Consider the following 22,002-nt stretch of genomic DNA (forward strand, 5'->3'; position numbering starts at 1 on the left):
TGTCCTGGAACTCACTTTGTAGACCAGGCTGGCCTCGAACTCAGAAATCCGCCTGCCTCTGCCTCCCGAGTGCTGGGATTAAAGGTGTGTGCCACCACTCCCAGCTTTTCATTTCCTTTCTTTTGTTTTGTTTTTGCTTTTTACTTTTTTGAGAGAGAGTTTCTCTGTGTATCCCTGGCTGTCCTGTAACTCACTCTGTAGACCAAGCTGGTCTCAAACTCTGAGATCGCCTGCCTCTTTCTCCCAAGTGCTGGGATTAAAGGCATGTTTTACCACTGCCCAGTCCAAATATGCTTTTGATGAGCAAGTCTGGATGTTTTTTGTTGACTTTCAAGTCCTTTACATCATTTAGTCCTTTGGCTTTTAGATACATAAGTAGCAGTGAAGTCTGTATGCAGAGCCTCTTTACAGTGTGTACATACTTCACAAATTGTCTGTCCGAAGTGCTTACTGAAGCAAGTGCATATACTGATAACCCAGAGATTCTGTAGGTACATCTTATTTTATTTGTACAGTTAATATATTTAGGGGCTGGAGAGCTGGCTTAGCATTGAAGGGTACTTGCTACTTTTGTAGTGGACTGGCATTGGGGACCATCCTAGGTGCCTCACAGCTTCTTGTAACTAGCACCATGGAGCCTGATAGCCTTTTCTGGGGCCTTCAAGTGCAATTAGAGACAGATATATACAATAAAAAAAAAAATGTTAGATATGGTGGATCTGACAGTTTGTATATGTGCTCAGGGAGTGGCACTATATGCATGTGTGGCCTTGTTGGAATAGGTGTGTCACTGTCAGAGTGGGCTTAAGATCCTCATCCTAGCTGCCTGGAAGTCAGTCTTCCATTAAGAGCCTTCAGATGAAGATGTAGAATTCTCAGCTCCTCCTGTACCATGCCTGCCTGGATGCTACCATGTTCCTGCCTTGATAATGGACTGAACCTGTGAACCTGTAAGCCTGTTCCAATGAAATGTTGTCCTTATAAGAGTTGCCTTGGTCATGGTGTCTGTTCACAGCAGTAAAACCCTAAGACAGTGGTACATGCCTTTTCCCCCCCAGCACTTAGAAGGCAGGCAGGCAGATCTCTGAGCAATGCCATAAAAAGACCCTCAACAAAACAAAAATCTTTTTTTTTTTTTTTTTAAAAAGTTGATCACATCTTTAATCCAGCACAGAGGCAGGCAGGTCTCTCAGTTATAGCCAGCCTGGTCTATAAAGAGTTCAAGGACAGCCAGGACTACACTTTGAAAACATGTCACAAACACCCCCAAAAAAGAAAAGTAAGAGTAAAAATTACAATGAATTAAATACTCTGCCAAGTCTTGCTTAATGTATAAGTAAGCAGCACTATTTATAACTTTGGCTATTAACTTTTTTTTTTTTTTTTTTTTTTTTTTTTTGGTTTGGTTTTTCGAGACAAGGTTTCTCTGTGTAGACCAGGCTAGCCTCAAACTCCCTTTGTAGACCAGGCCAGCCTCGAACTCAGAAATCTGCCTGCCTCTGCCTCCTGAGTGCTGGGATTAAAGGCATGTGCCACCACGCCCTGCTTATTTTCTTTTTCTACTATATAATCAGGTAGAGTAGATTATCATGTGTCAATATTTCAGTGACTTTCCACTTAATTCTCCCAAGTGGTATGACTAAGATTTGGTGGGCAATTCATTGTAAATTACTGTTTTTCTTCTTCTTCTTCTTCTTCTTCTTCTTCTTCTTATTATTATTATTATTATTATTATTATTCCATTCTCCTGTTTGCTGATAGTACTTACTGTCCTCTGATAGTGGGAATAATTGTGTGGGATTTTATATATGTTCTGCCCCTCTGGGAACAATCAATTTAGCCTTTTCTTAGTAGCTGATAGTATTAATGTGGTATAGAAATCAGAGTTCTCCATGGTCCAGTGTGATAATTACTACAGTGAAGAGGGTTCTTTCCTCTTTATCTCTCAATAGCTAGACTTCCCCATAGTCGTGTATTCCACTATAACTGCCTGGTTCTGCAAGCTGGGTCTTTTAGTTACATGAAGAAATTCAGTATTTTGGATACTTTAGTCTAAGTGGGGTGTGTGTGTGTGTGTGTGTGTGTGTGTGTCAGTAGATTCCCGTTAGCCTAATAAGTCTGTGAACTGGGATGAAGAGAAATATATCTAGCCCCAGCTGAAATTCAGCATTTCAGTCAGGGTTGTACGATACAATAAACAGTAGCATTCGTGTCTATATAAAATAATCAAGGGTGGGTGGGTAGTGGCATAGAACCCAGGGCCTTGTAAATGCTAGGCAAACATTATCAATTAAATATGCTGCCGAGGCTGAAGAGGTGGCTTGGCCAACAAAGGCTGGGCTCACAACCAAAAATGTAAGAGTTAAATACCCTACCAATCTTGACTTTTAATGTATAAATAAACAGTACTATGTAACACGTTTGTTTTATATGTCTCGATAATTGTATTTAAACCTAATTAATGTGTAATTCATAAACAATCAGGCAAGGTGGAAGGCATCCACTGACTTCACTATACTGATAAAAGGTCTTCATCGCGCGCGCACACGCACACTCGCAGATTAAAAATCCCCAGATTCAAAAGCAGTACGGAGGAAAAGGACATCCATCCATTTCCTGAAATCAAATGCTTTCTTTCCAGGCGCTCCCCTTTAGAAAGCTAAAGTGGCTGGATTATAGGCTCTGGACTGCAACTCCCAGAAGGCAATGCGGCCTAGGCCTATCCCCGAAGCGTGACAATAACCTAGCCAATGGTCACTTCACGGCCCCCTGACAGCCAGCGGTTCTCGATGTGAACAGTGTCCACTTCTTCTCTGGGGACACTATGGGTACCAAGTGATTGCTGGAATCTGTGGCCTCTTTCTCTTCCTTTGGGAGCGGTGTGTGAGAGTGGGCTCGAGAAAACTGCAGGCAATGCACACACATGTCCCCTACACCCGCCCGTACGCGGTCCAGTCCTCGAGCACGCGAGGGCGGAAGTAGTGATGGCCGGCGCGGCCGGAAGTTCGGATCAGCTGATGGGGGAGGCGGCGCCGCAGCCGCCTAGAGGCCCTGGCCGCCCAGCGCTTCGTCCCGGCCTCGAGTCTCGCAGGCTGGCCACAATCCCCGCTCGCACCTCGCTGTTGGGTGAGGCCCGGCCCGGTGTCCCTCCCAGGCCCGAGATCCTTGCCCGGCACGGCCGCCCTGAGCGCCCCGGCCACCCCCAGCCCCGGCTCGCCCCTCAGGCCCCGGGCCTCCCCTCAGTCCCCGGCCGGCGGCCCAGGCCCCGGATCCGCGGGGGGAGACCCGGCCCCGGGGGGTGCTGGCCCCATGGAGCTGATGTTCGCGGAGTGGGAGGACGGCGAGCGCTTCTCGTTTGAGGATTCCGACCGCTTTGAGGAGGATTCACTCTGCTCGTTCATTTCCGAGGCCGAGAGCCTTTGCCAGAACTGGCGAGGATGGCGCAAACAGTCAGCGGGGCCCAATTCCCCCACTGGAGGCGGTGGCGGAGGTGGCAGTGGCGGTACCAGAACGCGAGGTGAGGATGAGCGGGGAAGACTGCGAGGGGGAGGGGAGCAAGCTGGACCCGCTTGGGCCTTGCTAGGGAGCTGTCCGGACCCGGGAGCTGTCCCAAGCTTGGAGCCGACTTCACGACTCGCTTCTCTGGCCTTCCAGGGATGGGGTGGCACCTTAACAGCAGGGCGGGGGCGTGGGGGAGAAAGGTAGAGGGGAGAAGGGAGGGGAAAGGGGGGAGAGAGAGAGAGAGAGAGAGAGAGAGAGAGAGAGAGAGAGAGAGAAAGAAAGAAATACACTCACTTGCGCGCCTTCACATAAGCTTGTGTTGTGGCAAAGAACATCCTGGCTTGGCCAGAAAGATCTTTTGTTATTCCTTTACGCGTGAGAGACCAAATATGGGAGAATACCCCTTCACTGTTTTAAGAATGCTTGACGGAATTTGGCCTTTAGTATACCAGAAGTAGGCAGGAGAGACTGTGGTTAGTCGCGGATTGTGAAAAGGTGATCCCTTGAGGTGTGTCACGCTATGGGATGGTGCATTGGTTGCTTTGCTTCCAGGATATTAATCTCTCCTCATAAGCTGCACCAAGAAAGTATTCCACCAAGAGGAAAGTGGAAGTGAACTTGCCTGTGGGAGGAGATGCTATAATCCATAGGGTTAAACCAGACTCCTGGCATCTGTTAGATGTAAAGGCTGGAACCAGTGGGTGGGAGCCTTGGACTTGTATATCTGAGGTCTGAGGAGGGCCAGCCGTTATCTTGGGGCTGTCCTCGTGAAGCACCTTTCCTTTGTGTTTCCTTCGTTCTTGGTTGTCCAATGAAGTCATGTGTTAGTGCTATGGAGACTTTTGCTTTTGGAGCGGGTAGAAAGGCGAATAAAGATGACGGAAATCCAGAGGCTTGGGAATCTTTCCTCCACTCAACCCAAGGCGGGGGTTTGTCCTGGGCCTCGGTGGAAGCTGGCTTTCTTCAGTAGTTGAAAGGGTTAATGTATGTGTTCTAGTTAGGCCATTCCAAAAGACCTGTTCTGCAAGCTGCAGAGATCTCTGGTGCCCCGTTAGGATCCAGAGGAGTTCGCCTATGCCACTTTCTAGGAGTGTAGTATTCAGCTTCTGTTGGGAAAGAGAGCGCTTGTGTGTATGTGTATGCACACATACATGTGTCGGTCACAAGCAGCTTCAATGTGGATCTTTTGTGATCTCCCTACTTTTATATGTGAGAATGTGGATGGTCTCACTTTGGGGGGAAATAACTAAAAACATGGTGGTAAAGATTTTCAGCATGTTGATGCAGTCCTGCATAGGTTAAGATCTTTGCCCTCTTTCTTCCCTCCCTGCCTGCTAGCCTCTTGAGACGATCTGGCTGTATAGTTTGGAAGGGTCTTAACCTTCCCTCAACAACCTTCACATCTGGCCTGAATATACCATTTCTTCCCCCATGATCTCCTCAGCCACCTTCAGTTGCTTGCTCGTAAAACGGTTGCTGTTGTTTTTAAAAGGTTCTTCTCTGTTCTGTGATTATGTTTTCACCCCATCTTCTAATGTAACTGTTTGCTTTGAGATCTGTAGTCTGTTATATGACTACTGTTAAAATAGTGTAGAAAAACCTCGAGTGCTAACTCCTTCCCATTCCAGGGGAATTCAGGAGCAACAGCCAGGAATCCTGGGGTACTTAGCTCCCCCTGGCTTCAAGGATGAGAAGTCAGACTGTGTGGGCCTTGTAGGCTCCTTTGCCTCATGGGGTCCCTAATTATTCTGAGTTCTGGCTCATCTTCCCTCCTTAGTGGGAAGTCATTGAGAGAAGAGGTGATAAGTAAAACGGCAGCCAGAGGTGATGGCTGCCAGAGGTGACGGCAGCCAGAGGTGACGGCCAAAGAGACAGTGCAGTGTAATAGTAATCCAGATGGAGAATGTGGGAAATTCGGTTCTGAGGCCTGAGAGTAGATGGAAGACCTACTCGAGTCCTAGAACACACCTATCTGGCCAGAAGTTTCCTAGAATCTTCCTGGTATCTTCTGTTCTGGACCAGGGCTGGCCACCTGACTCTGTGCGGCTGGAGAATGCCCATCTCCCCTCTCCCAAAGGGAGCTTTAAGAGTCATTATACCCTGACAAAAAGGGGCTGAGTGCTGGCTGCTCTTTTCTCAGCCCTTCGTTCAATTCCCAGCACCCGTGTGTGATGGCTGACAACCACCTGTAATCCCAGCTCCAGGGGTCTGACATTTTCTTCTGCACTCCATGAGCTCCTATACTCACATGCACACATTCACACACAGACATATAATAAAAATATAACATTTAAACTTAAAAATATAGCTGGGTGTCAGAGCACATGCCTTTAGTCCCAGCACTCGGGAGGCAGCACTCAGGAGGCAGAGGCAGGCTGATCTCTTGAGTTCAAGGCTAGCCTGGTCTACTGAATGAGTTCCAGGACAGTCAGATATACACAGAGAAACCCTGTTTTGAAAAACAAAAACAAAAAAGTAAACAAACAAAAATATTATATATATATGTATATGTATATACACACACACACACGCCGGGCCTGGTGGCGCATGCCTTTAATCCTAGCACTCGGGAGGCAGAAGCAGGTGGATTTCTGAGTTCAAGGCCAATCTAGTCTACAAAGTGAGTTCCAGGACAGCCAGGGCTATACAGAGAAACCCTGTCTTGAAAAACCAATATATATATATATTGCTGCACAGGTGCCCAGGGTGTGGCACTGGTTCCAAGTAATTATTGCAAAATAATTCTGGCCCTTTCTCTTCCACCATCCCACTCTGTGTTTTGGAAGATGGATTGGTAATCCCATTGGTGGAGCTGTCAGCAAAGCAGGTGGCATTTCACATCCCATTTGAAGTGGTAGAGAAAGTTTATCCTCCAGTGCCAGAACAACTCCAACTCCGAATTGCTTTTTGGAGCTTCCCTGAGAATGAAGAGGACATTCGGTGAGTCCAGAGTACTGATAATGGGAATGGAGTTGTAAGATCTCACACTGGCTGCTGGGCTTTGTGTAGAACAAAAGAGATACTGTAGTTGGAACAGCTAAGAGGAAGATAAGGGAGGCGGGCACGTGCCCTGGCTTTCTCCTAAGGAGTGCTCACAGAGAATGGCCTAGAGCATGGTGTCTCTCAGGGTCTGTGGAAGGTTATTTGCTGGGTTGTGGCCAAGTCCTCTTCTTCCCCCAGTCTGTATTCATGCCTAGCCAATGGCAGTGCCGATGAGTTCCAGCGCGGGGATCAGCTGTTCCGAATGAGGGCTGTGAAAGACCCACTGCAGATTGGTAAGAGTTCCGGCGTGCCTGGAGTAACCTCCCCTCCCATCACTGGGTGGAGATTAGGAACCTTTGTGGCTGGGCAAGGTTGCACATGTCTTTAATCCTAGCACTCGGGAGGCAGAGGCCAGTGGGTCTCTTACTAGTCTGAGGCCAGCCTGGTCTCCATAGTGAGTTCTAAGACAGCCAGGGTTACAGAGAGACCCTGTCTTTAAACAAAACAAAACAAGCCCGTGTGGGATTCACTATGGGCCCAGGGAGGAGGGCAGAGACTTTGGTCTTGGCAGCTACTTCTGATCTTGCTCTTATTTCTCCCTAGGGTTCCATCTGAGTGCTACAGTGGTGCCACCGCAAATGGTCCCTCCCAAAGGGGCCTACAATGTAGCTGTGATGTTTGACCGCTGCCGGGTCACTTCCTGTAGCTGTACCTGTGGGGCCGGAGCCAAATGGTGCACCCATGTTGTGGCACTCTGCCTCTTCCGCATTCACAACGTGAGGCCCTCCCAATTTATCCTGGCCCTACCCAGCGCTCCATTCCCCCCTTCTCTGCTGCATGCCTAGCCACAGTGTGAGCCCCTTTACCTCCCCTCTGCCCATTTCTCCCCAGTGTCAGCTCCAAAACCTTTCCTCAGATGGTTCTTTGCTCCTTCAGGCATCTGCAGTCTGCCTGCGGGCTCCGGTCTCAGAGTCCCTGTCTCGGCTACAAAGGGACCAGCTTCAAAAATTTGCTCAGTACCTTATCAGTGAGCTTCCTCAGCAGGTGGGTGAGGCTGGGACATCTTCTCACTGCTGGCTTTCAGGCTTCACCTCAGCTGTCTTTTCGGCTTTCTTAACCCCCCTGGCCTCTTTGGATTCACCTGTGCCTTATTCTCTGTGCCTTTGTCCTTTCGCCCTCAGATCCTCCCCACAGCCCAGCGCCTTCTAGATGAGCTCCTTTCCTCCCAGTCCACAGCCATCAACACAGTGTGCGGGGCTCCAGGTGAGGGTGTGAGGTGGAAAGCAGGGAGGCTGCTAGCACAGGGGTCACTTCCTAACGGTTCCGTGCTGTTAGGTGAGTCTGGGTCCTTAGCAAGAGGTAACTGATTGCCTGTCATCCGCAGACCCTACAGCAGGGCCCTCAGCTTCAGACCAGAGCACTTGGTATTTGGATGAGTCAACACTCACTGACAACATAAAGAAGACACTGCATAAGTTCTGTGGCCCCTCCCCTGTGGTCTTCAGGTAAATTGCATACTAAATCTGTGGTGAGTACGTACCTTCCTTAGGCTACTGGTAATCTTTCTTCCTTCTCATCACTGCACTGGCATGGTACCTGCACATGGGCATCAGTGATGGGCACGGTACCTGCACATGGGCATCAGTGATGGGCACTGTACCTGCACATGGCATCAGTGATGGGGATGGCACCTGCACATGGGCATCAGTGATGACTCAGTGGTTGATGATGACCTTGTACAGTCAGTGATTTCCTATCTGCGTAGAGCCAGAGGTACTTTTCTTCCTTTGGCTGATCATATTGACACAGATGCAGAGAAAGGTGAAGAAGAATTTTGTCTTTCCCCCTGTACTCTGTATTCTGGGTCAGGATCCCCTTTTAGGTCAAAGCCCTGCTGTTTTTACCTCCTTCAGGCAGCAGCCTCCCCCCCCTTAGTCACCTTCTCTGTTCCTTTTACAGTGATGTAAACTCTATGTATCTCTCTTCCACGGAACCTCCTGCTGCTGCTGAATGGGCATGTCTGCTGCGGCCTCTGAGGGGTCGAGAGCCTGAGGGTGTCTGGAACCTGCTTAGCATTGTTCGAGAGATGTTCAAGCGAAGGGACAGCAATGCTGCCCCCTTGCTGGAAATACTCACTGACCAGTGCCTCACCTATGAACAGGTGACACCTCAGGATTGGGGAAGCTCTGTGGTAGTTCCTTCTTTCCCTCTCTCATCTTATTCTCTCTCTCTCTTTTTTCTGACAGGAACATAGAGGAGGGTAAGGGCTTTTTAGATTTTTCTGAGCTTTTATGTACCTTACATCTCTCTTTGCCTCCAGATAACAGGCTGGTGGTATAGTGTGCGTACCTCAGCTTCACACAGCAGTGCCAGTGGTCACACAGGCCGTAGCAATGGGCAGTCAGAGGTAGCAGCCCATGCATGTGCAAGTATGTGCGACGAGATGGTTACCCTCTGGAGGCTGGCTGTGCTGGACCCTGCCCTCAGCCCTCAGCGGTGAGTCCTCCCCAGGATTACTGTGTTCTGACAAGGCCAGCCCAGGACAGCCTGCACATGGAACAGTCTGCTTGAGTGTAGGGATTTCTCTCACCTAGGGGATGGGAAGTGCTGAGCACTGATGTTACTACTAGGGGTTTGTGAGTCCTGTTTCTAACAGGCTTTCTTCTTCTCCTTCCCTAAAAAAAGACTCACTTTCCAAACTCCATGACTGATGGACTGATGTCTTAGAGTGCTGGCTCCAAAAGAGCAGGCCCTCCCCACTGTGCCTCTTGTTTATGTCTGTCTTTGAGGGAGAATTCCTGTTTATCTCCTTCTTTCCACTCTCAGTACAGACTGCTTGTCATCCCTCTAACAGCCTCCTGCCCTTTGTTCCCACAGCCGCCGGGAACTGTGTGCACAGCTGCGTCAGTGGCAACTGAAGGTGATTGAGAATGTCAAGCGGGGACAGCACAAGAAGACCCTGGAGAGGCTCTTCCCTGGCTTCCGGCCAGCTGTGGAGGCCTGCTACTTTAACTGGGAAGAGGCCTATCCTCTTCCTGGTGTTACCTACAGTGGCACTGACCGGAAGCTAGCCCTGTGCTGGGCCCGGGCCCTGCCTGCTAGGCCAGGAGCCTCTAGATCTGGGGGCCTGGAAGAGTCCCGGCCCCGACCTCTTCCTACTGAGCCAACTGTGAGGCCCAAGGAACCTGGGGCCAAACGCAAAGGATTGGGTGAGGGGGTCTCCTCACAGCGGGGCCCCCGCCGCCTCTCTGCCGAAGGAGGAGATAAGGCTCTGCATAAGATGGGTCCAAGTGGGGGCAAAGCCAAGGTACTGGGTGGGACTGGCAGCGGGGGCAAGAGCTCAGCAGGCAGTGGGAACAAACGGCGGCTAAGCAGTGAAGACAGCTCCCTGGAACCAGACCTAGCAGAGATGAGCCTGGATGACAGCAGCCTGGCCCTGGGTGCAGAGGCCAGCACCTTTGGTGGATTCCCTGAGAGCCCTCCACCCTGCCCTTCCTCGGTTGGCTCCAGAGGCCCTTCCACCTTCCTTCCTGAGCCCCCTGATGCTTATGAGGAAGATGCTGGTGTGTACTTCTCAGAAGGGCCCGAGCCTCCCGCAGCCTCTGCAGGCCACCCTGGTCTGTTGCCTGGGGAGGTCTGTACCCGGGATGACCTCCCTTCCACAGACGACAGTGGCAGTGGGCTACACAAAACCAAAGAAGCAGCTCCTGCAGTTGGAGAGGAGGATGATGACTACCAAGCATATTATCTGAATGCCCAAGATGGGGCTGGAGGCGAGGAGGAGAAGGCGGAGGGCGGGACTGGGGAGGAGCATGACCTGTTTGCTGGTTTGAAGCCACTGGAACAGGAGAGCCGAATGGAGGTGAGGGGGTTGAAGAAGAGAGGGACTGTGGGGTGTTCTTTTCAAATGACTAAGAGGGGCCCCGTGGATCTGGCTGGAAGTGTCCAGATCGTTAGCATGACTTTACATTCTGTAGGGCACCCTAACCTCCTGGTCTGTGGTCTGCCCTCTCTACTGGGTACTTCTCAGCTGCTGTGCCAGTGTGCTACTTCAGAGTCCTCAGTGGTCGCTTGCTACCCTTAGAGTCAAACTGAAGGCTCCTGGCGTGGCCTGTGGGCTCCACCCCATCTGATCTTTGCCAGCCTCTCTGGTGTTATTTGTCTTTCTTCCACTGTGTATTTCTTATTCCTGGGGCTTGCCATGCTCCCTCTTGCCCACATACTCAGTATAGACTGGCCTTTCTGCCAGGAACAATCTTCTCACCAGGCCTGGTTAGCTCTCAGAGACCTTAAAGTTCTGAGAGAGAGGGGCACACGATTGTCGTACTTAGAATCCCTCTCTGCCAGGTGTGGTGGCAGACGCCTCTTATCCCAGCACTCTAGAGGTTGATGTAGGAGAATCTCAAGTTGGAGGCTAACTTGAGTCACATAGTGAGACGCTGCCTCAAATAAAACAGACCTTGTCTTCTTAGAAGTCTCTCTCTTAGCTTCCCACAGCCTCTGCTGGCTTTCCTAGCCGAGGGTACCTGAGATGACCCCCCACTTTCACAGATAAGAGTAGCAGTGCTCTTCTGACCTAAGACCCTATGAGTTATCCTATTTGTTTGCTCCCTCTTTTGGCCTTTTTCAGCAATACTTGTTATCACGTCATGTTGAATGATAGTGGTGTCTGTAACCAGACTGAATTCCTATGGTATGCCCAGGATCACCATGCCACCCAATGCTTTAGGAATATTGTGCTATGTAATCAAGTATAATGTACTCCAAGTGAAGGCCTATAGTCTCTCGGTCCTGTGTCCTGTAGGTGTTGTTTGCCTGTGCTGAGGCCCTGCATGCCCATGGCTACAGCAATGAGGCCTCCCGCCTCACTGTGGAGCTTGCCCAGGACCTGCTAGCCAACCCACCTGACCTCAAGGTAGAGCCGCCCCCTGCCAAGGTGAGAGCGACCTCCTTCCTTTGCTTTCCGGGCCCCACTTATCCTTGCTCCTATTCCCCACTCCAAGTGAGAGCTTCCTCCTATCTCCACTGAGGTAAAACAGTCTCATTTGTCCAACTCTTTGCACTTCCCATTTAGGGCAAGAAAAACAAGGTGTCCACAAGCCGTCAGACCTGGGTGGCTACCAACACTCTGACCAAAGCAGCCTTCCTGTTGACAGTGCTTAGTGAGCGCCCCGAGCACCACAACCTGGCCTTCCGAGTTGGCATGTTTGCGTTGGAGCTACAGCGGCCTCCTGCTTCAACCAAGGCCTTGGAGGTCAGAGATTTATTTGTCTTCTCCTTAATCCTTTCCGGGTCTTATAACTTGATCTCCATTGAGGTATAGGAGGGCTGAGTTCCTTCCTGTACTCTCAGGTAAAGTTGGCGTATCAGGAATCTGAGGTAGCCGCTCTGCTGAAGAAGATCCCGCGGGGTCCCAGTGAAATGAGTACCATTCGGTGTCGGGCAGAAGAACTTCGGGAGGGCACACTGTGTGACTATCGGCCTGTCTTGCCCCTCATGTTGGCCAGTTTCATCTTTGATGTTCTCTGTGCTCCAGGTATAATGAATACCCTACAGTAAGTGGGAAACTTGGGAGTTGGGGGATAGGGGCGGTTTTTGTTAAGGAAAACTAAAAGTTCTAAGGCTCTATCAGAGTTACCTTTAGGACCCACCAGGCAGCTTCCTGGGTAGGTCTTGGATAATGAGGGTCTTAGATTCTTTTGCAGTTTTTTTCTGAGGTACTTTGGTTTGCTTGACTTAACCCAATTTCCATCTAGTGGTTTCTCTCACGGGTTCCCGGCCCCCAAGTCGAAACTGGACTAACGAGATGCCTGGAGATGAGGAGCTAGGATTTGAAGCAGCAGTTGCTGCCTTGGGTACGTGTCTTGTCTTGAGCATGTTCATGAGCAAAGCCTGGTCCAGGCCTGGAGGAGCTGTGATGGGAAAGTCAAGATGACATGTGCGAAGCAACTGGTCATGGCTTATTACACAGTCAGTATCTAGAGCGGGTCTGGAGATGCTCAGTAGTTAACAGCACTTACTGCTTCTCTGAAGGATCCCAGGGCAATCCCCAGGACCCTCACGATAGCTAACTATAAGTAATTCCATTTCCCAAGGGATGCAGTGACCTCTTCTGTCTTCCATGGGCACATTAAGCACATGGTACTCACATGCATATAAACAAAATACATACATACATAAAAATAAATAAAACTTAAATGTTACATGCAGTGGGTATTTTAAAGGACAGCACACCAAAAATCTAAAGGAAGGCCTCAGGGAGGTGACCAACTATGTAATGTCAACTAAAAGATCAGGGAGCTGTAGAAAGGAAATTGTAAGAAACACACTCAGTTCTAAGACCAGATATGATGGTTATGCCTATAATCCCAGTACTTGGGAGGTGGAGGCAGTAGGATCAGGAGTTCATTTTCATACTTGGCTACATAGCAAGTTTGAGGCCAGCCTGTGCTATATGAGATCTTGCCTCAAAAACATCAACAACAAAAGCAAGCAATCAAACAAGAAGTTAGATGTGCCTGGGTGTGTAAGACACACCTTTAATTCCAGTAGAATAGAACAACAGGTTACAAAGGTCTTGAAAAAGTTGGGTGTAGGCAGTGGGGACTTTTTTCTCATGAACTGGTAGCTGGGCATGGCTTGTCTGTTTTTGGTGTCTTTGGAGCTATAAACACTAATCCCCAAGAGACCCTCCTCACAGGCATGAAGACAACAGTGAGTGAGGCAGAACATCCCCTCCTATGTGAAGGCACACGTCGGGAGAAGGGTGACCTGGCCTTAGCACTCATGATCACTTACAAGGATGACCAGGCCAAGCTCAAGAAGGTAAGGGACTGAGATACTGGGTTTTTGCCAGGCAGCGAGCGAGCAAAATGTCACAATCTTTCTCACAAGTTTCCAGTACAATGACCAAAGTACTGGTCTGTGTGTAGGAGGTAAGTAGAGAATTTTGGAGACTTCTCATAAAGAACAAGAGACCAATGGTTCTTATAGGTATGCTTGGGCATGAGGTGGAAGAAGAGAAGCAGAGAGCATAAAGTCAATCAGTCATTTATTTCAATATTTATTGAATATCAGTATGTTCAGTCCTCAGGTAAGTGTTATGGAAGATTCCAAGACATGTAAGCTGGGGGGTTATCCTGTAGTTACAACTGGGGAAAGACTTTCTGAGGAGGTAGCATTAGGCTGCTTCAAGAAGAAAGGAAGGTAACAAAATTCAGGAAATAAAGGACGTCATGTTACTGCTTGTCTCTTCTCCAGATCCTAGACAAACTCTTGGACCGAGAAAGCCAGACACATAAGCCACAGACCCTGAGTTCTTTCTACTCATCCAGCCGGCCAGCCACAGCCAACCAGAGATCTCCCTCAAAGCACGGGGCCCCATCTGCTCCCGGGGCCCTGCAGCCACTGACTTCAAGCTCTGCAGGGCCTGCTCAGCCAGGGAATATGGCAGGGGCTGGGCCAGGTCCCACTGAGGGCTTCACAGAGAAGAATGTGCCTGGTGAGGTGGGGGAACTGGGTAGGGCGGGTGGGTGGTCCAGTCAGGTTGCGCCCTTTCCTGCCTCATTCCAGTGTTCTGTTTTCTCCCTCAGAAAGTTCCCCACATTCCCCCTGTGAAGGTCTCCCACCTGAGGCAGCTTTGACTCCACGGCCTGAGGGGAAGGTTCCTAGCCGCCTAGCACTTGGCAGTCGTGGAGGCTATAATGGTCGAGGTTGGGGCTCTCCAGGGCGGCCCAAAAAGAAACACACAGGTACAACAGCTTGTGGGATGGCATGGAGGGAAGGCTAGTCCTGAAGGCTGGAGACTGATTTTATTTTGGGGGTACTAGGCATGGCCAGCATTGACAGCAGTGCCCCTGAAACCACATCGGACAGCTCTCCTACCTTAAGCCGACGGCCACTTCGAGGGGGCTGGGCCCCTACTTCCTGGGGTCGAGGACAAGACAGTGACAGCATTAGCAGCTCTTCCTCAGACTCTCTGGGCTCTTCATCCTCCAGTGGAAGCCGCCGGGCTAGTGCCAGTGGAGGGGCCCGGGCAAAGACAGTTGACGTTGGCAGGTCAGTAGAGAGAAGGACTCATCTAGCTCATCCTTAAAACCGTATTCCTAGTGTGACCAACTGTTGTCCCCAACAGCCTTACTTACCCTGGTCCCACCTAACCTACTTGGACTCCATTCTGAAGGGACTTCAACCCTGTCTATACCCCATTGCTCCATCAGGTGTTACAAAGGCCGCCGCCCTGAGAGTCATGCCCCCCACGTACCCAATCAGCCGTCAGAGGCAGCGGCACACTTCTACTTTGAATTGGCGAAGACAGTTCTGATCAAGGCAGGGGGCAACAGCAGCACCTCCATTTTCACACATCCATCTTCCTCAGGAGGCCACCAGGGTCCTCACCGCAACCTGCACCTTTGCGCCTTTGAGATTGGGCTTTATGCCCTAGGCCTGCATAACTTTGTCTCTCCTAACTGGCTCTCTCGCACCTATTCTTCCCATGTGTCCTGGATTACAGGTAAATCCAGTGTCCTTATTTGCATACAGCATGGAGGTGACAAGGAAGGCTTTGTGTCTTTGTGACATTGCTGATCTGATGAAAGATCTCATCCCCAGACCTCCAGAGATGCCCACTTTGCTTCTTGTTCTTCTCTCTGAAGGGCAGGCGATGGAGATTGGCAGTGCAGCCTTGACTATATTGGTAGAATGTTGGGATGGGCACCTGACACCCCCTGAGGTTGCATCGCTGGCTGACAGAGCGTCACGGGCACGAGACTCCAACATGGTGAGGGCAGCGGCAGAGCTGGCTCTAAGCTGCCTGCCTCATGCCCATGCACTGAACCCCAATGAGATTCAGCGAGCCTTGGTGCAGTGCAAGGAACAGGTACTTCCTGCTTTCAGCCCTCTGGGCATGGGAGAACATCACCCAACGTTTTTCCTCTAAAAAATGTATTTTTTTGTGTGTGTACATGATGCAGTGGGGGTATGTGCCACAGTGTGTGTGGAGGTCAGAGGACATCTTGTTCAAGTTTGTTCTCTCCTTATACCGTGTGGGTCCTAGGAATCAAGCTCAAGTTGTCATGCTTGGCAGCCTGCCCTCCCTCCTCCTCTCCCTGTCTCCCTTCCAAGAGGTCTAAGTTCTTATGTGGAGCTTGAACTTACAATTCGGCTTCAGTTTCCTGAGTAGCTGGGACATGCTATTATTTGTGGGTTAGGGACCTTCCCTTGATTCCCTCAGATTCAGGAGTTTATGAAGAATCTAATTTTTTCTCTCATTGTAACATTTCACATATTACAGGTTGAGATTCTGTTAGGTTCAAGATTAGAAGTGTTTTGGATTTTAGGTTTTCAGAGTATTTTCTTAAACCTGAGTGATCTTGGGGAAGGGACCCAAAACTAGGTTTGGGTCCATGCATGCATGTATGCAGAGGAATTGGATCCAGGGCCTCATGCAGATCAGGCAACCAACTGACTTAGTCTCCAGCCCTGTTTGTGCATGAAGGCATATTTCATGGTATTTTCCTCTTGAGGTATCAATGAGCCTTGCCGTTCAAAAAGTTTCTGATTTTAGTGTTTTCCATTTTCAAATTAGGGATACATACTATGTGTTGTATTCTATTACGTGTGTGTGTATGTATGTATGCATGCATGCATTCTGCTATATTCCTAAAGCTAGGATTATTCCCATGTGTGTGTGTGTGTGTGTGTGTGTGTGTATGTATGTATGCATGCATGCATTCTGCTATATTCCTAAAGCTAGGATTATTCCCATCACACACACAAGCAAATGGAAGGCCGACTACTCAGGGCTCAGGCTGATTCCTGAGATGAACTCAGAGAAATGATGAGCTTTGGGTGTGTGCGAGGGAACAATTATTTGTTTGGTGCCTGTGTGAAGTTCACTGCCGTTAAAGTCAGTGAGTCAGTCAGTGACTTTGACTTCTGATGCCCCTTCAATCAGTCCTCCTTCCTGGGTAGGGCCTCTCCCCCTGATGCTCTGCTCCTTTCCAGGATAACCTGATGTTGGAGAAGGCCTGCATGGCCGTGGAAGAGGCAGCCAAGGGTGGGGGCGTATACCCTGAAGTGCTGTTTGAGGTTGCTCATCAGTGGTTCTGGCTTTATGAGGAGACAGCAGGCGGTTCGTCCACAGCCCGTGAAGGAGCTACAAGCTGTAGTGGCAGTGGGATGAGGGCCGCTGGGGAGGCTGGGCGGGGACTCCCTGAGGGTAGGGTTGCCCCAGGGACTGAACCTGTTACAGTGGCTGCGGCAGCAGTGACAGCAGCAGCCACAGTGGTTCCGGTCATCTCAGTGGGGTCCAGTTTATATCCAGGTCCAGGACTGGGGCATGGCCACTCCCCTGGCCTGCACCCCTACACTGCTCTCCAGCCCCATTTGCCCTGCAGCCCTCAGTACCTCACCCACCCAGCTCACCCTGCCCACCCTATGCCTCATATGCCCCGGCCTGCCGTCTTCCCTGTGCCCAGCTCTGCATATCCACAGGTGAGTCTGGTGTTTCACAGATGGTGTGGGGCATGTGGAGAACATTAGTTCATAGGATTGGAGTACTTTGGGTGTGTACTAGGGCTGTTACTAGCCCTAGTACGGTGGTGGGAAATGGGAAACCAAGGCAACTATGTAAGAAATGTAAGAATGCCTGTTTGTTACCTAACGAGACTTAGTATCTGCTCTCCTTTGCCATCTACTATAGGGTGTGCATCCTGCATTCCTGGGGGCACAATACCCTTACTCAGTGACTCCTCCCTCGCTTGCTGCCACGGCTGTATCTTTCCCTGTCCCTTCTATGGCTCCCATCACAGTCCATCCTTACCACACAGAACCAGGGCTCCCACTGCCCACCAGTGTGGCTTGTGAGTTTCGGGGACAGGGAGCAGGTGAATGGAGGGGAGGTGCGCTGGACATGGGAGGGAGGGAGGGCGAGAGGGCATCTCCTGCACCTCTTCTCTCATATGGCTTTCCATCTCCCCTCAGTGAGCAGTGTCCATCCAGCATCTACGTTTCCAGCCATCCAGGGTGCCTCACTGCCTGCTCTGACCACACAGCCTAGCCCTCTGGTAAGCGGGGGTTTTCCACCACCGGAAGAGGAGACACACAGTCAACCGGTCAATCCACATAGCCTGCACCACCTGCATGCTGCTTACCGTGTTGGTAAGAAGTCCTTTTCTGTACTCCTACCTACAGCTGAGTGAAGCAAGGGGCTCTTCATTTGTTTACTGTGGGTCAGGGACCAGGATGGGGGAGAAGGTGATGGATATATCCTATTGTGTGCCCATCTGTGTTTCCTAGGGATGCTGGCACTGGAGATGCTAGGTCGCCGGGCACACAACGATCACCCCAACAACTTTTCCCGCTCCCCCCCTTACACTGATGATGTCAAATGGTTGCTGGGGCTGGCAGCAAAGCTGGGTAACACCTCCCCTCCCCAGGACCATTGTCCCCGTGTCCTGTTTCCCTTCCCTTCCTATCCCAGACCTCCTTCCTAGCTCTTGCTCAGAGTTGAGGCCTTGGTCGGGTATGTGTGCAGGGGGTGGAGGATTACCTCAGCTCCTGGGGTGGAGGGTGGATCTCTGTCAGGCTAGAGCTGAGATATAAGTGGGTCCCTAGGACAGAGGTGGCCACCCCCGTCTCATGCCCCTCCCCTGCCCCCCAGGAGTGAACTACGTGCACCAGTTCTGTGTGGGGGCAGCCAAGGGGGTGCTGAGCCCGTTTGTGCTGCAGGAGATCGTCATGGAGACGCTGCAGCGGCTGAACCCCATTCATGCCCACAACCATCTTCGAGCCCCGGCCTTCCACCAACTGGTGCAGCGCTGTCAGCAGGCATACATGCAGGTGATAACTCGGGAAGTATGGAGAAGGGTGGAACACCTCCTGGGCAGCTGGACCAGACCCCTCAACATGTGAGGGAGGTGGGGTCCCAGCTGTGTGCTTTGTGTTGATCTCCTCCAACCCACCCTCCAGTACATCCATCACCGCTTAATTCACCTGACCCCTGCCGACTACGACGACTTTGTGAATGCAATCCGCAGCGCCCGCAGCGCCTTCTGCCTGACACCCATGGGCATGATGCAGTTCAACGACATCCTACAGAACCTCAAGCGCAGCAAACAGACCAAGGAGTTGTGGCAACGGGTCTCTCTGGAGATAACCACCTTCTCCCCCTGATTCTGGCCCCTGTAGGGCCCTATTTAGGGACACGGGCCTGTGGCTATGGGGGGCCCTCGCAGAGAGGGTCACGCGACTCTTGGCTGGACAGATCATCCCCACCCAATTCCCTTGTAGCCCAGACTGGCAGCTGCTCTTGGGCTGTAGCTTGGGGCCAAGATGTCTCAGACCTTAGAAGTCTAGGGTTGGGGGAGACAGCTTTGTCTGGGAGAGGGCGTTGGGTGGCCTCTGGTATTTATTTGGCATTTATAAATATATAAACTCCTTTTTTACTCTATTTTCTGGGTCTTTGCCTTCTTCCTTGTGTGGAAGTGCTGTGAAAAGACTGCTGATACCTGCTGTAGTCTAGGGTTTGTTTGGTTTTTTTTTTCCCCACTGCAACGAAGCAGACAAAACAGAAAAATAAGGATGTTTATTAAGGACATTTCTAGCCCACAGCTAGGGCTCATATATGGCTCTATGAGCAACTGTCTGACCTCATCTCCATTCAATGTGAATGACACTAGAGAGGCCAGGCCACAGGTAGATCCCATTGTCTTGACTAAAGAGGCCACAGCAAAGGGGCTTCTCCTGGGTAGGCATTGACAGGTAAACTGCTGGGGATGGGGAAGGAAACCACTGAATACAGTCCTCTACTCCTTCCCTGGACCCTCTCTTCCTCACCTCCCAGGTTCATCTGTCAAAGGTACCTAGTACCATGGGGGGATACCAAGGGAAGCCCCTTTATTAGGTCCCAAAACTATGGGAAAGAGATGGATGCCTCTCCCTTTTCAGCCATTCCAATCCTGGGGGCCAGTGAGGTAGAGGGGTAAGGGGCCAGGCCATGTTAATCCCCCTGTGGGCTCTGCTCTAAGGCTTGCTTGCCCCTCAGTGAAGTTAGCAGGCTTTTTTGCTGGTAAAGACTGTGGCCTCAGCCCACACTGGAATGTTGCAATTCTTCCCGAAGCCACAAGGGGGCTGGCTGGCCAAGCCGACTCAGCAGCTTTGATAGCTCCAAATTATGGTTCCGGAAAAAATCGGTAAGGAAAAGGCGAGACTGACAGGAGAAAAAAGTGAGGAGAAACAAATATTAAAGATACAGCAAGGTGAGACCCTGGAGGTGGAGTGGCAGCTGTAACCCAGGTCCCACTTACCTCCATGTCCATCTCTGGGTACCTCCGGCCTTTGCTTCTCCCTAGACAGCGAGTCTTACCACCTTCAAGGCCCTGGCACCAAAAGCCTTTATCTTCATCAAACCTACTCAAAGGAACAGGCCATTAGGTGTCAGGGAGAAGGGGGATCCCAGCCCCACAAAGGCACCCTACCCTCCTAGCCCACAGGGAGAGATGTCTCTTCCAAACAGAACCTCTTTCCCTTGGCTTGTGCTCTCCCACCTGAGGGTCCTCGTGTAGTTCAGAAAGGGGGTGATACCCAGGAACTTCTGGATCATCTCCATTGAGGCTGCTGGGTTGACACGAAGTTCCTGCCCGTCCATAATCAGCAACTGAAGGGACGGGAGTGGTTCCCTCTCAATCCTCAAGAAGACAGGGATGAAGGGTACCCTAATAATGGCTTTGGGGAGGCCGTACCTGTCCAGAGGGATAGTAAGTCAGCCAGCGTTGAAGATGGGTGGAATAGTAGCCAGGAACGAGACAACGGTTCTGCAAGGAGCGAAGTAGCAGAGGGGCCTGAGAAGAAGCTGAAATCACTTGGTAGAAGGTGTAGTTCAGAGCAACGGGGTCTCCATGTGCTCGCTGGTGCTGCAGGACAGAGAATAAAAAGGGACAAGGTGCTCATTTGACAATGGTTCCGGCTATACTCTTGTCTAGTGACAACAGCATTGGTACCCCTCCTTAAGGACTAGTTTAGTTTCCCGACTCTCATTCCCTTCTGTGTCTAGCAGGAACTACCTTCTCCCCGTCTCCCTGAAGGCCTGATGTGTCCCTCACTTCAGACACACCTGGTACCAGGAGTAGGCCCTGTCAGCAGGGTTGATGAGCACAGTGATTATCTTGGCTCTTGGCAGAAGGGCAGCCCCCCGCCGTGGTACAACCTCTGAGTCAAAGTAGGTGGCACTTTTTTCAAACAGGAAGTCAGTGCTGGCATTGGAAGGAACAGGGAAGAAGTCCATGTACCTAGAGAGAAGCACAGAAGAGAGACCTCAGTGGCAAGCCCTGACTTTTGTGAGCTGGCGAGGCTGGCTATCTGCTGGAGAAGACAGTGCTGCTCTGAGGAACACATAAGGGGACCCTGTCTCACCAGTCGATCCCCTTGTGGTAATTAGGGCCATTGAAGAACTGAATTTCCTCAAAGGTGCTGGGGCTGGGAAAACTGCTTGTTACAGCTGGGTGCAGGCTCAGGAAGAAGTGAATAGCCGTGGTGCCTGCAGGAAGAGAAAGGCCACCCTGTTCCAAAAGCAGCCTGCCCAACAGCAGGAGTTTGAAGGAAGTAAGGAAACACTCACTCGTGGGTTGTGAAACTCCCTTCAGCCGAAGCAAAGGGAGCAAAAGCAAGCCTGGGAAAGGCCTGGAATGCCCCGGAATGCCGCCTGTGGCTCTCACCCTGCCTTATCTGAAGCGCTTGGAGATTCCCCCTCCCTAGCACTCAGGACTGAGTCTAGGCCTTTACAAATGGTAGATGCTTTGCCATCGAGCTGTGGCCTCTGACCTCTTTGCTTTTCTTATTTTGAGGTTAGGTCTTACTAAACTGCGCAGGCATCCTTGAATACGCTCTGCACAGGCAGGGACTGAAGCTGATACTCTCCTGTCTGTGCTGCCCAAGGTACTGGGATTATAAGCCTTTACACCCAAGGCTTGTTATCTAATTGACTTTTGAGACAGGATCTTATGTGGCCTAGGCTGGCCTCACTTCTGATCCTTCCTGCTCTACTATACTGGCTTTATGATGGGGCTGGAATCCAGGGCTCTGTACATGATCAGCAAACACCCCGGCCCCTGTTTATCATCTTTTAAACTCTGTGAGAGAACCAGGCACAGCGGCTTGCAAATGTAATCACAGCGCTTGGGAAACCGAGGCAAAGAGATCAGAGGGTTAAGGTTGGCCTGGGTAACCCTGTTTCAAAAACGAAACAAATAAAAAACAAAATTTAAAAAATATATATTGTAGCGCAACCTTTAATGCCAGCACTCGGGAGGCAGAGACAGGCAAAGATCTGTGGGAGTTTGAGGAGTTCCAGGATAGCCAAAACTACACAGTAAAACCCAAGAAAACCAAAACCCAAACAAACCAAAACAGTGAAAATAACTAGCCGGGCGGTAGTGGCGCACACCTTTAATCCCAGCACTCGGGAGGCAGAGGCAGGCGGATTTCTGAGTTCGAGGCCAGCCTGGTCTACAGAGTGAGTTC

At 50.7% G+C, this 22,002-nt stretch overlaps 2 protein-coding genes across 5 annotated transcripts in view; one reads left to right on the forward strand and one right to left on the reverse strand.

Moving 5' to 3' along the window:
• The first annotated feature begins 3,018 nt into the window (after positions 1–3,018).
• Zswim8 (zinc finger SWIM-type containing 8) lies at positions 3,019–18,934 on the forward strand. Of its 4 annotated transcripts, none has more exons than XM_021204031.1 (26): positions 3,019–3,517; positions 6,288–6,441; positions 6,682–6,776; positions 7,087–7,259; positions 7,420–7,527; positions 7,665–7,746; positions 7,868–7,988; positions 8,443–8,644; positions 8,804–8,979; positions 9,361–10,345; positions 11,288–11,419; positions 11,558–11,737; positions 11,836–12,019; positions 12,240–12,338; positions 13,184–13,308; positions 13,744–13,984; positions 14,076–14,234; positions 14,313–14,541; positions 14,703–14,995; positions 15,138–15,361; positions 16,489–16,977; positions 17,186–17,345; positions 17,467–17,643; positions 17,782–17,901; positions 18,146–18,324; positions 18,454–18,934. In XM_021204031.1, the coding sequence occupies exons 1-26, from the start codon at positions 3,310–3,312 to the stop codon at positions 18,655–18,657; spliced, it is 5,499 nt and encodes a 1,832-aa protein (XP_021059690.1). In that variant the 5' UTR covers positions 3,019–3,309; the 3' UTR covers positions 18,658–18,934. The 4 variants fall into 4 exon arrangements, with proteins under 4 accessions (XP_021059690.1, XP_029397331.1, XP_021059689.1 ...); XM_029541471.1 differs by having other exon boundaries at positions 3,037–3,517; positions 17,186–17,369; positions 18,214–18,324; XM_021204030.2 differs by having other exon boundaries at positions 3,068–3,517; positions 17,186–17,369; positions 18,454–18,929.
• Positions 18,935–19,054: 120 nt separating this feature from the next.
• The window catches only part of Ndst2 (N-deacetylase and N-sulfotransferase 2), a 10,965-nt gene continuing 8,017 nt past the window's right edge, over positions 19,055–22,002 (reverse strand). The window contains exons 10-15 of the mRNA XM_021203365.1: positions 20,896–21,019; positions 20,597–20,771; positions 20,226–20,396; positions 20,031–20,140; positions 19,791–19,893; positions 19,055–19,693 (exon numbers count right to left, since the gene is read on the reverse strand). Coding sequence (XP_021059024.1) covers positions 19,568–19,693; positions 19,791–19,893; positions 20,031–20,140; positions 20,226–20,396; positions 20,597–20,771; positions 20,896–21,019 — 809 coding nt within the window. The 3' untranslated portion in view covers positions 19,055–19,567. The remainder of the gene's footprint in view (positions 19,694–19,790; positions 19,894–20,030; positions 20,141–20,225; positions 20,397–20,596; positions 20,772–20,895; positions 21,020–22,002) is intronic.

The sequence above is a fragment of the Mus pahari genome, chromosome 8 (assembly GCF_900095145.1).
Source record: "Mus pahari chromosome 8, PAHARI_EIJ_v1.1, whole genome shotgun sequence".
NCBI classification, from domain to species: domain Eukaryota; kingdom Metazoa; phylum Chordata; class Mammalia; order Rodentia; family Muridae; genus Mus; species Mus pahari.

Coding starts and splice junctions, on each gene's coding strand:
- Zswim8 (XM_029541471.1), top strand. CDS start 3,310: ATGGAGCTGATGTTCGCGGAGTGGGAGGACGGCGAGCGCTTCTCGTTT. Junction 8,645..8,803: donor AGTGCCTCACCTATGAACAG/GTGACACCTCAG, acceptor CTTTGCCTCCAG/ATAACAGGCTGGTGGTATAG. Junction 11,738..11,835: donor CTTCAACCAAGGCCTTGGAG/GTCAGAGATTTA, acceptor CTGTACTCTCAG/GTAAAGTTGGCGTATCAGGA.